Genomic DNA, 15,020 nt, shown 5'->3' on the forward strand with positions numbered 1-15,020 from the left:
GGTCTGAACATTAATGTTACTAACACAAATTATATACACTAATACACAGTCTGAACATTGACCATATTCCTGTTGTGGAATATTGTGTGGCGTTAAATCCTGACAACAGCAATTTTTGCTTAATTTGTGTTTTTTGTCATTTGTGTTTTTTTGTAGTTTTCTTCTGCAGACATGCATGTGCTAAGCAATGGCAAGTTTAAAAAAGTTTTTTTTTTTTTTAAAAGGAAAGATTTCCTCCTTTAGTATTACCATCTAGGAAATTATAGGGTTAAAATCTTTTAAATTGAGAAAATATTTATCAATTTACTGTCAACATTTTTCCATTATTTAATTCGCTAAACAATACACTTTTCCTTTACTTCAAAGGCTTTCACATCTACTGAGTTTTCCAGAATCCAGTAGGAATAAAAAATAAAATACTGAATTTTGAAAGATCTCATAAACTGGAATTGTTAATAGTTATATTGTACTAATTCACTTGACACAAATGACTAACTTGTTGAAGACATAAACTTTAATATAATGCTAATGGTTCATTAACATAAACACTAGGAAAATAAAATTAATACAACAGTTCTTGAAAATTTATGCAATTTTCGAATTTGGCACAATTTTTAAGGACTGGCCTCAACTTAAAAATTATGAAGTGTGAACTTGACTTGACCAGACCCCAATATTGGCAGACTCGTCCATCTCTAATTTAAATTAAGTTAAATAATTAAATTACGTTTATCCAACAAAAGATACCTAATTCAAATGCATCAAATGAGAAACCATAGTAATTAAAAAGATTTAAATAAATTAATTGGATAAATACATGACTGATAGAACAACACCTTGACTAACTATGAAAACCTCTTAGTTATTATTGAAACCAATGTTAATTGAATTAAAATGATCCTATATAAAATTCCAATTAATTGGAAATAATCAGATCATATGGGAATCGCCTGATATATCGGGAATTGCCCGTTTGGTCAGGAATCACTTATTATTCAGCAATTGCCCTATTATTCAGGAATCCTCTGGTTAATCAGACAATTTTTATATGAGGATTGACAGATTGGCTGTAATGTTCTTTTTAAAATAACAAGTTAATCCAAATTAAATTTCAAAACAATTGGATTCTGAATCCTTCAATACCATTAGAATCAATGAAATTGGCAGGTTCCATAATCGGAACCGTAATGCAACACAAGATTTAACTAAAGGGAAAGAATGTGGATGATAGTAAAATTCATGGCAGTCCGTTATGTGTACTTATGTAAAAATTGCCAATATTTTTTTTGTCTTCTAGCGGTGTGAGAATCCTTTTTTTTTTATCGTGAGGGAGAAAGTATGTATGTATTATTATCTACCAGTTAAATGTATCATGGTCTGACGTAGCTTGCTGATAGTGAGGAAGTTATTTTTAGCCCAAACAATTGCATTAATTTTGACTGGAAGTATGTTCTGCTTTAAAAAAAAAACCTTCAGAATCTTCAAACATTTTTTTATATTACCAGCAGTGGAAGAATATTAGGTAGTATTCAATTCATATGTGGTTTTCCAAAGTTTGCACACTTCTATCTTTACTTGTATAGCCACCTTTCACCCCTGTTCTTTACTCTGATCCGGTGTTGTTTCCAACGTGTGGCTGTATCAGCTGATTCAACCAAGGGTGTGCCACAGCCCCAGTCCCCTCCTCTTCACTGTGCTGCCACGACCCCCGTCCTTGTCTCTCCACAAGCCCGCACCGCGCTGCCCATGTGCTGCTGAATCAGTGTTGTGTGTGCGACCGTGTGCAGGAGCCGAGCCAGCAGGCACCCGCTGCCCCCAGGATAGTGATAGCGTCCCCGGGTCCCAGCCCTGCGCCGCGGCCGGTGAGTGCATTCTCAAGGTCATCTGTGTCGGCAACCATAGCTCATACTCGATCATCCTCTTTGAATATAAAATTGTGATTATTTATAATGACATTTGTGTAAGAGATGGTGCAGTATCCTGTGAATGTAATGAAAAGTATAGCTGTAAGTATTGCTGACACAGCTAATGTTGGCTTATTGGTAAAATTACATGAAGTAGCATACTTAAAAGTACTGGTCACAAAGTCCAAGAATAAACTGTAATGGTGCTGGAGATCATTAAACTTAAATTTCCAGCAATTTTTGCTAAATTTTATATATATATATATTTTTTTTTTGAAATCTCACTTCAGTTGCATGTTAAATAATTGTGCACTTAAAACGTGTGGAAACCATCCCTAAAAAGGTTTTAATTTCTAACATAGAAATATGTACGTTTGTGGCGATGAGCTGTGATAAAAAAAAAATGAATTTTTTATTAAAAGAACAAAGAACTTGAAAAAGTCCTGAAATTTTTTCACCAAATATTTGTAGACACCTTGAGTAAGTACATTTCAACACTTGCAAGAGCTATGCTTGAACATGAAGAAGTAACAACAACTATGTGGATGAGAAGCCAATGATATCTCCACGATAGGGAATATGCATAAGAACGAACACAGGCAATGCAGCTCAGTTAAGAGAGGGTTATTATCCTAAACATGGACTTAGGCTTTGATTTTGGTGTATGTTTGCTACTTAGCTTGGATGTTATTCATTCACCAGTTTCGAAGTAATGTTTGTTTATGACTAGAGGACAAGAATCTTTGCTGGTTCGTTTGGTAACAAACTAGACTTGAAGCAATTAGTATACATTTGCATTACTTTAATGATTGGATCAAAGTTCCCTTGATAAACTCTGGATGACCCTGAGCTAGAAATAAAACACGAGATACTTGTTAACCCAATCACTTGCTAAGTTCAAAGGATGATAAGCTTCTGGCCTTATAATCAGCCTATGAACTCACTAGAGTGGTTCAGCTAAGTTTACAAATGTGGAGCAGGAATTATGTGGGAAATAATCTACATATATCACATTATAACTACGTATTGCTGTTGGAAGCAGCATCTCTGTGTTGAACATGAGACATCACTTTATAGATAACTCAGGATTCCTGTGTTTATCACTTTTTGCTGTGGTGATCAATCTGCATTGTCATGTTGATCACTTGTCACTACACTGTGATGGTCACTCTTCTTTGCCATGTTGATCACCTGTCAATGTGGGGATCACTGTGTTTGCTGTGGTGATCACTGTGCATTGCCATGTTGATCACTTCTCACTGTGGTGATCACTGTGTTATTGCCATTTTGATCACTTGTCGCTGTGGTGGTCACTCTGTATGGCCATGTTGATCACTTGTCGATATGGTGATCACTGTTTGCTGTGGTGATCACTCTGCAAGGCCATGTTTATCACTGCATTGCTGTGGTGATCATTGCATTTATGTGTTGGTCACTTGGCAATGCTGTGGTGTTGCAGGGGCCGCAGCAATGCAGTGTGATGAGTGGGTGAGTGTGACACGTTCCTAAATCATGGCTCGGCGTGTGTCTATTGCTAGCTTGGATGTGTGTATGTATGTTGTTGGTGCATGCCGGTATCCTCCTTGATCTTATTCATCAGTAACGCTAGTGTGTCAGTCTTTTTTTCTTAAGTATTTGTTGAAAACTAACACTTTGTGTTGGTGCATTTTGTAGCGAAACAACTGGTTTTATTTCTGAATATCCTTGTTACAAATGTTTGTTAGTTGTCATAATCATTGCTATTTATTTTATTTTGTTGTAGTTAAATGATGGAATTGTCATTCCACTTAAGAATTTTTTTATTTATATTATGAAGCATATTACCTTTACATTTGTAGTTCTTTACTGATAAAAATGTTGAAAATCTGAGCTGTATTATCATTTTTTATAGTCATTTGATAATTTCAAATAAAATGAGTTAAGGCAAACTTGTGTCATTTTATTGTTGTTTTTTTTTTACCTTACAAAACCACCAACCATGTGTAGTCTGGTTACAAGGAGTATGTAGTGTCATGTTTTTGCGTGAAAACTAATTTAGTATTTTTTGTAATATTGAATCACCTTACATTAAAGTAACATATTTCTTATGAGTTATGACATAAGGTATGTGTGTGATGTGACAATACACAGGGTCAAATAGATCATATTTTAAAGTACAGTTCTTCATTAATGCATCAGTTATTAAATTGCATTGCATTGTGCCCATGATTGGTTTAAAGAGTAATTACATGAGATATCTGGGGATTTGGTTCACAACTATGCATAACAGCAATACAAAATTGTTTCATAGATTGAACAGTGAATGTTTAAAATGACAGCAACATCACATATTTTATCTTTTTCACTTAGGTAATTTCACCATGTTCAAAAGTTTATCTTTATTCTTCAAGTAACTAGACTAAGAGTGGTAAAATTCCAAAATCCTTGACACTTATCAATTTTATTTGCTACCTTTGACACTTTTTAGTTTTTACTGACATTAATTTTTGCTGACAATGTTGTCACAAAATTTTATATAGTGACATGACCATGAAATGCACTACACACAACACAATGGTCTGCGAACTAGTTGAATAACATTCAGTTGTTGGACTGCTTTCTCGTTCCTACAGGTTATCCCGTATACTAAGGTATTATTGTTTATTATGTTTTTTTTGATAAGTAATTAATATCATGTCATGTTAAAGGCTTATTGTTTCAAATAATTACACAAATATTATACATATGTTATATTCATTCAGTTCAAATAGAGAAGCTGTCTTTTTTTTTAATGAGTATATATTAAAACTATTTTTTATTAAAGAATGAAAAAAAAATGTAATATTTTACTTCCGATAAACCTATTAAATTTTTATAGTAAAATAACAGAATTGGTGTATAAGATTTAACCATACTATTTCAGAGCATTGTAAAATATATATAAAATTTATGGATATCATGGTACCTACATGCATAATGTCTAAAAGTCTAAGTTAATTGTGAATAAACAAAACAGTCAAGTGGCAGTCTTCAGTATCTCTTGTGCTGCTAACAAAACTATTCCTCAGAAAAGGTTACGTACCCTATCTACAGAGAAGTATTATCATTTGTATAAATGTAGTCAAAAATTATATTCTGGTTGTCCAGCAATTATTAATACTACATATTATGTATTGATTTTAATGTATTCTACTTGTATGTTTGTAGCTGTCATCTTTTTTTTTTTTTTTTTTTTTTTAAATGTTGCATGAGAGTTTACAAGCATTTAATTAAATGTTAATTGTTCACTTTATTATTGTATTACTACAAGTTTCTCTGAGACTATTTAGTTTTATTATTTTTTGTACTGTAATGTTAAAGAAGAAACACTTTGAACTTTCCATTTTTTGTAATGATGATGCATTTTGAAGTGTTAGTCTTTCTGTATGTGTAACATTTTGTGTAGGTAGTTAATCTTAAAATGTATTTTTGTATTTGATTGTTTTTTGTAGTTATCTGTTAGTTACCATCAATTGAGAGACTAATTTGCTGTATTGTTTTGCTTGCAATATTTGCATGAATTCCATACTAATGGTTTTAGATATTTTATAATAAATATTGAAATTCTTACCAACTACATTTTATTGTGCAGTGTTTGATATTTTTGGATGAATGTGGCTGTTCCCGGATAGTAATAATAATAATAATAGATCCTTATCCATTAATAAGAATAGATCCTTATCCAATGCGGTCTTGCCCAAAGCCGCTGCAGGCGATAAAATCAAGACGTAAATGATATAAATATTTTTTCAGCTCTCTTGCAACTTGGTGTATTAATGAAGAAAATGGTTTTCAGCAGTCTTTTGATAAGTGGTGACATTGTCTTCACAATTAATTTTACAATTTTTTTGTGTGCTCATCTTGAAGCATGATCAATATAAAAAATGAAGATGCATAAAAAAAGTAAACAAAATAACAAATTCAATAATTATCATATTTGTACTCGTATAATGAACAGGAATACATACTGTATAAAAAGCCTTTCATGAAAGAACGCTACACAGATTTAAAAGTATTGTTTGAACTATTGTAAAGTCAGTAAAAACTTCTAATCTTTTAAAGGATACAGTTTGCTAATGTGTCATCGTTCAGAAACAGTCTGAATTTTTGCTTTCTAACAGCAGTAGCCGCCGGCTTGATGGTGTGATGCGTTAAACTGAGAATTACACTTGTCTCTGTGAGCTGAGCATCCAAAAGTTCTTTACTCAAAGTTATACACATATACAAGGGGCATGTCATATATACACTAGAGTCCCGTTATAGCGAGGTGTCACGGTTCCGGGTTTGATCCTCGCTATAACCGAATTGGACAAATTTTGGCCCCCAAAAAATAAAAATTAACCGAAAATAGCATAAAAATTGTGTTTAAACCTGTATAATTGGAAAATAACAGGTTATATTAACGAAATCTTAATTTCTGTGAGCAGACGTGTGAATTCTCCTTAAAACGATACCCCATAAATACGGATGCGATCACCGATTGCGTCAAAATAACCAGAATACCCTACCACGCCACGTAAGTATAGCATCTCAGCCCGCGGCCGACGCAGCATTGTCCTGCTATCTAGTGTCGACGCGGGCTGTCTGCTGGCGGCCATGTTGGTTCGGGATGTAGCTAACAGATGGTGCTAGTGTAACGCGACAATTTATTTCCTTACAAAATAGCAGGAGTGCGGCTGCGGCAACGCACGTACGCCTCAAAAGAAATAGTCGCTGGAAAACTATACTTTTTTCATTTAAAGAAACCTGTCAACTTTTTTAGAAAATAAATTTGGGATTAAAAAACTCAAAACATCAGCACCCCTTTCCCGGACAAATATCCCAACAACTGACCGAAACAAAAGTTACAAGCAAACTGTCCTAGCGATTCGGAAATAAAAACGGTTGTGCCTACTAGAGGTGTAAAAGTAACGAAAAAATGCGTACCCGTATGTATTCGTTACTATAACAATTAGTACTCGTTACTATCGTTACGTTACTCGTTACTTCTGATACCGCATAATTTGCTATGTTATGTTGCAGCAACGAATCCAGTCGTATTGCGTACGCGTATGACGTCGCGTAAATAATAATAAATAGAATATAAACAATTAATAGTTTTTGTTAACCAAGAAACAATTAAATCTCATTAGAGCGGCTTTTTAATATTATCTCTTTTAAGATAACAAAAAAAAAACGTGAAAATATACGCGATTATAAAAACAAAAACATACATATTTCTAATTTGTAAAAAATACTTTCTTACGTTGTTTCTGTTCCAATATCAAACTTTGTCTACACACTGCACAGATAACTAATGGAAGTTTGATAAAATAAAGAAAGGACTGGATTCTATTTTTAAAGCCACGCACTTAGGTGGCGACTGCACGGCTGAAGAATGTGACAGGCGTCAACGGCAAGATGTCTAGTGGCGAGCGAGAGGGGTGGAGATAAAGAAGACAAATAACAAAAGCGCGCTTCAAGCCATCACGCCGTAAATTCCTCAAAAATACCTCGTTATAGCCGTGTTCTCGCTATTACCGTGCTCGCTATAACGAGATTCTACTGTATATGACAAATATGATACATTAACACATGTCATGATATGAATAGCTTATTAAAATGTCATTGTTTTAAGTGATGTAATCATATATTCACATATTAACGTGAAGACGTGACGAGTAGTTTCAGTAATGTCGACTGTTGCGCTGATAGTTCTGAGGAGCATCACTGTGTGTTGTGAGACTAGAATGATTACTGAGAACAGAGGTGTCTCTAGCTTTGTATGTTGTGTGTTGTGGGAGAAGTTACATTTTGGTGTGTCATCCAATTAATGTGTTCTCTAAACAATCTTTGTGTCTGTGCAGTAGGACAGCATTATAAATAGAGTATCTAACGTTGGTAATATTCCAGCATAATCCAAAATATTCAGATGAAAAAGTTTATTAATGAAGATATTTAAAATTACTAACATAAACAAAAATATCTACCTACAAATTTTTTATGTCGTGTTTTAAATAAATTATAAAATTAATAATCAGAGTAATTAAAGGTACAGGAAATTTTTTATTTTATTTGTTAAATATAAATGAAAATCTCTGCCGAACATTTTGAAATGAATGATAAAGTGTAACTGTTATTGATGGAAAATACATGGCTATTGTCATAAGTAATTTCTATTTCTATCAGTAATAATTAAGACAGTTTTTATGGTTTTATTTTTAGGCTAATTTTGTTTTTAAAACTGGAGATTCAGTGTTATTGTTTATATTTTTTATGAATTCAGTTTATTCTTAAAGATAGCATATCATTAAAAGAATATGACACTTAAATTATCTTTGAAAGATTTGTGCAATGGGAGTGCATGACTTGAAAGCTTTTGGACATACGCCATTGCTAAGCACATGAAGAAAACAACTATAAACCCAAAAGACAAAAACACAAATTAAGCAAAAAATTGCTGTTGTCAACAGGATATAAAACACCACATAATATTCCATAACAGGAATATGGTCAACAAACAAAGAAAAACAAAGAAAAATGGACTAACAGAATGAAAAAAAAAAACCCCTCACAAATGATGACAGCACAAAAATATTGAACTCCAAAAAAATTCAGCACAACAGTTGAAATGAGACAAAACGAAAAGACTAAACAAACACAATAGTTTTCCAAAACATAAGAGAACGAAAAAACCCACAAATGATTACATCACAAAAATATTGAACCCAAAAAAAAATAATTCAGCACAACAGTTGAAACGAGACAAAAACACGACAAAACGAAAAGACGAAACAAACACAATAGTTTTCCAAAACAGAAACAAGCGACGTTTCGGGTTGATCAAAGGGATCCACATATTTTTTAATTCAATGCTCTGCTGGCTGAAAATATTTTTATTGCTAAGGTAATAATGAAGGCTGATTCTTTGATTTCCCTTTTTATTTTATCGGGTTCCTATATGAGTGGTGTGGAGTCTTCCCAGAGAATTTTGTGGCTATTTTCCCATGTATGTTCAGCAAGTCTGGATTTTAGGGTTTCACCCTTCTTGCAGTTGTTTTTGTGTTCTTTGATTCGGGTGGATAGAGCTCTGCCAGATTCACCTACATACATGTAATCACATTCACAGGGGATCTGATACACACAGTTGTGGGTTTGTAATTTTTCTGTGGCTGGTTTCACCTTGGTAACAATACTTTTAATAGTAGATTTAGAACGGAATGCTGTTTTAAGTCTATATTTGTTTCCCAGGCGTCTTATTTTTTCTGAAAGCCCTTGAACATACGGAATGACTAGGGTTCCTGCCGGTTTCTCGGTTTCTGTGGATTTTAGTGTTTTGTTGGATTTCATATGCTGTTTGATGGTGTTGACAGGGTAACCATTGGCTATGAGTTCCTTTTTTATATGATTGTGTTCAACCGCAATAGATTTCTCATCAGAACAAATAATCTCAGCTTGGTTGGTTAGTGTGTGAATTATGCCAGTTTTTGTTGTTTTGGGGTGGCTGAATGCAAAATGAAGGTATTGGTCTGTGCGTAGGTTTTTTTTGGGGTTCAATATTTTTGTGCTGTCATTTGTGAGGGTTTTTTTTTTTCCATTCTGTTAGTCCATTTTTCTTTGTTTTTCTTTGCTTGTTGACCATATTTATGTTATGGAATATTATGTGGTGTTTATATCCTGTTGACAACAGCAATTTTTTTGCTTTATTTGTGTTTTTGTCTTTTGGGTTTTTTGTAGTTTTCTTCTACAGACATACATGTTCTTAGCAATGGCGTATGTCCAAAAGCTTACATCAAGTCATGACACATAAATGTTTTATAGTACTTATTACACTTATGAAAAGTGTAATTTTGACTGATAAATGATGCACTTTTACTAACTTCTTGGAACATTAAAAATAAATCTGCAAGTGTTTTTGAGTTTAAAAAATGTAGGTACCAATGTGTAAGTAAAAATATGTTACTACATAATAACAGTTATGAGATACAAAAACACATTTTTTTCCCCCAATCTATTTAGTCCCTACAGTTTGGTACAAACTTCTAAGTTAATTACATTCATTGAATCTATTATTTTCAGAAATTATGTCTTTTTGATTTGAGTTGAGTTTAGATGAATAATGCTGACTAATTTCATGATTTGAGTTCAGTGGCGTAGCCAGGATTTGTGTATGGGGGGTGTTGAGAAGCATGCCCCCCCCCCTTTCCCCCGGTATTAAAGTGGGGGGGTCCGGGGGTGCTCCCCCGGGAAAATTTGGATTTTAAGGTGTAAAATAGTGCTATTTAAGCAGTTTCGGTACTTAAATTTAAATATTGTAATGGTAAAATTTTTATTAATTTTAATTTTAAATTTGTTTGAGTGATGAATAAGAAATTAATTAAAGATTTGGTGCCAAGGGGGGGGGGGGGGGGTTGAACCCCTGAACCCCCCCCTCCTGGCTACGCCCCTGTTTGAGTTGCATTTGGTGCTTCATGATGTACTAATTTGCATTTCAGTGTTATATGGTGTGTTATATGCTTTTCGGGTTTATGTATTTCAGTTACCGCAATTCACCATATAATCTTGTTCCTAGTGATAATGGAACCTGCTGTTTATACAATGTCAAATACATATTCACAATCATGATTTGCTAGGAAAAATGAAAAACTAAAGCCGAAAATAGAAAATAGTAGAAATTTGTAGTTTAGTAACCAGGTTACGAAGAGTACCCAGGTTACAATACATTTTAGTAAATAATAAAAATATGACAGTTGTCAATACACGTTTCCCACTCTTCAGATTTACCATTTAACTTCTGTTACCAATGCAGCCAGGAGCTTATGCAAAATTTCATTTCGATGGTTGGCAATTGCCTCTGCATTTTTTATTTTTTATTTTATTTTTTATTTTTTTGGGAATGACAATTTTATAAATAATTTTTTAGGGTTTTGGGGGAGGAGGGATATATCTGCATATGCCCCTGAATGCAGCTGGTAAACTAAAAGTTATTCTGGCATTAAGGTCAATAATTTTATGCAAATTTGAAGAATTTAAAGCTGCACTCATTTTACATGAGTTGACCATTCTTATGTGCCAGTATTTATGTCACTGTTGCATGATAATGCTCACCTGCCGTTCTTAGGCTGTTGCTTAAAGAATGATGGAAAAAAAAATATTTTTAGAATGAACAGACTAGATTCAGCTTGTTTTTATTTTACCCATGTGTCCACACCTCCCTGTGTTAGTGCTAAATATCTGTTATGCTTTACTTTATGACATGGGCTGATTTTTTTTCAAGTTGCACTGTTTAAGGCAGAATCTGACATGTCATGTTGAATTTTTAATTTTCTCTTCATCATATTATTAGTTTATTACTAAAAGTGCATTTGTTGTTCTCTCAGAAGTATTTTCAATTGCTATTCACTAATGTGATATAATGACAATGAGTGTAAAATGTTGTGCTAGATTTGTGATTATATATTATCAATTGTGCAACTTTTTACACTAATTAAATTACATTTTGTCAATTTCTGCTGAAAATATTTGTGAGAGAAAACATACACATTCAAGTAAGTATCATTTAAACATTTCTGTTTCAGTCAAACAATATTAATGAAAAGAAAATAAACTCAAAATGGCATGTGAGACAGGTTTAAAAGCAACATAGTTAACAGATCTTGTTTTCCAAATTTCATTAATGAAAAGCTGAGCTCGTCTTATTTGCTGTAGTGTCTTGTATGCCAGAAATGTATGAACATTTTCATGTTTTTATAGAACATAAGACAAATGGTAATTCAGATAACTATTGGCAAAAGTTACTTACACATGTTAAATAACATTTCTACTGACTAAGTAATGAGTAATGCTAGTGACAAATTTTTTAACAAATATTGTTTCAAACAGCAATCAATATTCCAATCCTAATTTTTTTCTAAAACATTGTTTGTAACATATGTTTTTAATACAATGTCTGGTGCAAAGCAAGCTAAATGTAGCTAAGGCAGTTTTTTTTCCGAGTGACCTGACTGCTATCACTAGGCAATGCACAGATCTGTCACAGGCCAAGCCTAGCATTGGTATAATGCTCATACAGCCATTCCTTACCATATTGAGTATACAGTTTTACTCATAAATAACATGTTCTTCTCTCTAATGTGTATGAGGTAGGTACCTAAAGTAGCGACATGTTGCATTGACTTGTTTGATGGTGCAGTGACTATAGCGTATCCCAACTAATTGAATCACTGGGAATAAACTTCTAATAATCATCCCTCATCTTCTGGTCTTTGATAGCTTCTATTTACTTTCTTTATCAATGTGCTGGCAGTGGTAATGGTGCTGGTGAAAGATGGTTTGGATCTCCAGGCATCACTACGTGAAGATGACTGTTGCATCGCTAGCTCACCAGCAATTCAACAGTGGTTTTCCACTGCTTTCTGTTATGTGAAACCAAAGAAACAACATAACATTGTGGCCTTAACCAGTGGCGGTCCTATGGGTAGGATGATTGCTGCCCCCTCCCCCCCCTCCTACCAGAGATAGCAAAAAATAGACTTCTCCTGTCCACATTTATTTTTTGTAAAAAAGTATTTTCCATTTTTTTAGTTCTGAGGTACCATTTGTAATTGTTTTTTAAATTTCAGTATTCTTAAAAATTAAATGTAAACATATTTTTATAATCATTTTTAAGACATCAGAAACTCTTTAAAAAAGACTCTTAAGAGGCTATTTTTTCCCCCCTCGAGTTATAGGACTCCTCCATTTAACGGGAAGGGGGCAATGTATTCCACACCAGCCTAAACTCTCTAGTCCGTCCTACCCAAGGTTTGAAACTGGGTTTACCGCTGGCCTAACCTCTAGAACTGAGCTCAGGATCATTGGCACAGCATGAAGTTAGTTTAAAAGTGATGTAGTTTCACAAATTAGGATACACATTTCTAGAGTGAACAAGAAGAAAATGAAGAGAAGTGGTATTAGTTAGATTTTTCAACAAGTTACTAAAGAATCATACTTTTTGTAGTTTATCAGTGGCAAAATGTGTACTTAACAACTTTATGCTGATGTTTATGATATTTTCCATAAACAATTTAGACAGTTTATAAACCTAAAATAGGGACAGAAACACACTGAAGGGAAAAGTAGATATTTTTATAACATAGAAAAACTGTCTTGGAAAAATTATACAAAAAATAAGGTATTTTAGAAATAAATATCATGTTTCCTAATTTGTTAGTTCATCCGGAGATAGCTGTTCATTCTGGGATCATTTATACTTAGGCTTGACTTGTATTTTCAAGGATTACAGTCATGTTTGAAATATCAAAATATTTCCTTATACATTTTAGTAGTAAGTTTCTAGTAAAGGAAAATGAAAATAGAAAATATGTGGAAGAGAGCACGTAATGAAGATGTAGAATGTTAAAAAATGGAAGTTGGTATGAACGGATCTGAATAATTCTCCGACTTCTATCTGCGAAGAAATGATCATTCTTCTGCCTGAAGCATGCCAAACATTTTATATCTTTTTACTCTATACTTAGTCATCAAAACTTTACTAAAAAAAGATTATTTAGTTTTATCTTCAGTTTTTTTTTATACACAATAACTAGTAACGAATGTTTACAAGTGAAAATTTAATATGGAAAAAGCTCATGTTTGTATTTTATTTTTAAAATTTTTTAACTTAATTGTATATTTGAATTTTTCCTACAATTGACTTCAAATACATTATCATAAAATATTTCCAATTTCAAAGGAGAGGCTTTGCCCAAGATACACTAATACTTGTGTACATCATGTGGTGTATAGTCGCTGAACAGTGTTTTTAAACTACTTCAAGACGGTTAACTATTCCTTCAAGTCACAAGTCACGAATGTAGCTTAGACTGGGAGCAAGGTAAAAAAGGGTGTCATGTGCCTCATGTTAGACGATTCCTCAAAACATGTTTGTAGGGATTTTTGTGTCTTAGCCACCACCTTGGTTTTAAATCGTTCTTCTACCTTTCTTCTTCTAAAATCAGTTACAAGTATTATCATTCTTTTCTTCAAATATAATGCAATTTTCAATTACCTATTTTACTCTACTTATTTGCCTTCATATTAATTAAAGAGGCATAAATAATATTTTATGCATTGCTTGCCATTGAAATTGTATTATCATCATAGTAATTTTTTTTACAAAATTTTTATTTTCCAAGATTATTAATGCTTTTATTAATGTTTTGGCTTGATTAATTTGGTTCAGACTTAGTTACCTAAATTTCAATTTAATTTAGAAACTAAGATGTTTTTGTGTTGCAAATTGGACCACTGTTTTGAAAGAAAATCATTTAGAAGAATGGGCTTATTTTGATGCTATTTCATGGTGGCAGGTTTTGAATATAAATGAATGCCTTAACATTTTTGCAATTTCACATAAATTCCAGAACAGTTAAAAATATATTTGTGTTTCAATAAGTTAAATAAACTAAGTAAAAATTTAACTCACATAAAAATACTGTATTATAAGGTACTGTAAACTCATCAAAATTACTCATTTTTTAAATGTAAACACTAAATAAAATTGCATTGAATTTTATTTTTCAACCAACTAATTCAAATATATTTGAGATTTAAATATTTTAAACAATATTTAGTTTTATACATTCATAAGTTTAATTTAGTGATTGTTTCCATTTGATTTTGCATTCAATTATAAGTAATTCATATTTTACAGAAGTTTCAAGTTGCTTAACATCGGTGAGATAATGATTAATTTGTAAAGTCACAGGATTCCGCGTTGTTTTGAACAACCCGCTACAGTACGCTGCTGGCATTAATTTCGACATCAGACGGTAGGAGCGCTGGCACTCGCTGGTCTATGATGGCGTATGGCCAGGGATGTTAGACGTACCAACTTGTTGGTACACATACCATTTTTCAGGGTCTTGTACCATGTACCAAGTATAAATTGTGCTGGTATGCAGAAATACCAACTTTGAACATCGACCATACGCGATGCGCCATGCATTAACAATTAACATTAGGCGTGGACGAATAATTCGAATAGTTGCGTTTTAATAATTCCATCTGTATACGTTTAATAAAACTGCATTTTAAGAGAAATTTTTAAGTGCTAATTTAATTGAAACCATGCATACT

At 32.9% G+C, this 15,020-nt stretch overlaps 1 protein-coding gene across 10 annotated transcripts in view; it reads left to right on the plus strand.

The window, feature by feature from the left end:
* Positions 1–3,832, plus strand: part of LOC134530939 (uncharacterized) — a 34,879-nt gene extending 31,047 nt beyond the window's left edge. For 5 of the 10 annotated variants that reach the window (XM_063366270.1, XM_063366272.1, XM_063366263.1 and 2 more), the window contains 2 exons: positions 1,788–1,862; positions 3,364–3,832. In XM_063366270.1, coding sequence (XP_063222340.1) covers positions 1,788–1,862; positions 3,364–3,396 — 108 coding nt within the window. In that variant the 3' untranslated portion in view covers positions 3,397–3,832. Of the gene's footprint in view, positions 1–1,787 lie in introns of all 10 variants that reach the window. The other 5 variants (XM_063366266.1, XM_063366264.1, XM_063366265.1 and 2 more) reach the window with 1 other exon arrangement.
* Positions 3,833–15,020: the final 11,188 nt, after the last annotated feature.

The sequence above is a fragment of the Bacillus rossius genome, chromosome 3, assembly GCF_032445375.1.
Source record: "Bacillus rossius redtenbacheri isolate Brsri chromosome 3, Brsri_v3, whole genome shotgun sequence".
Lineage (NCBI taxonomy): Eukaryota > Metazoa > Arthropoda > Insecta > Phasmatodea > Bacillidae > Bacillus > Bacillus rossius.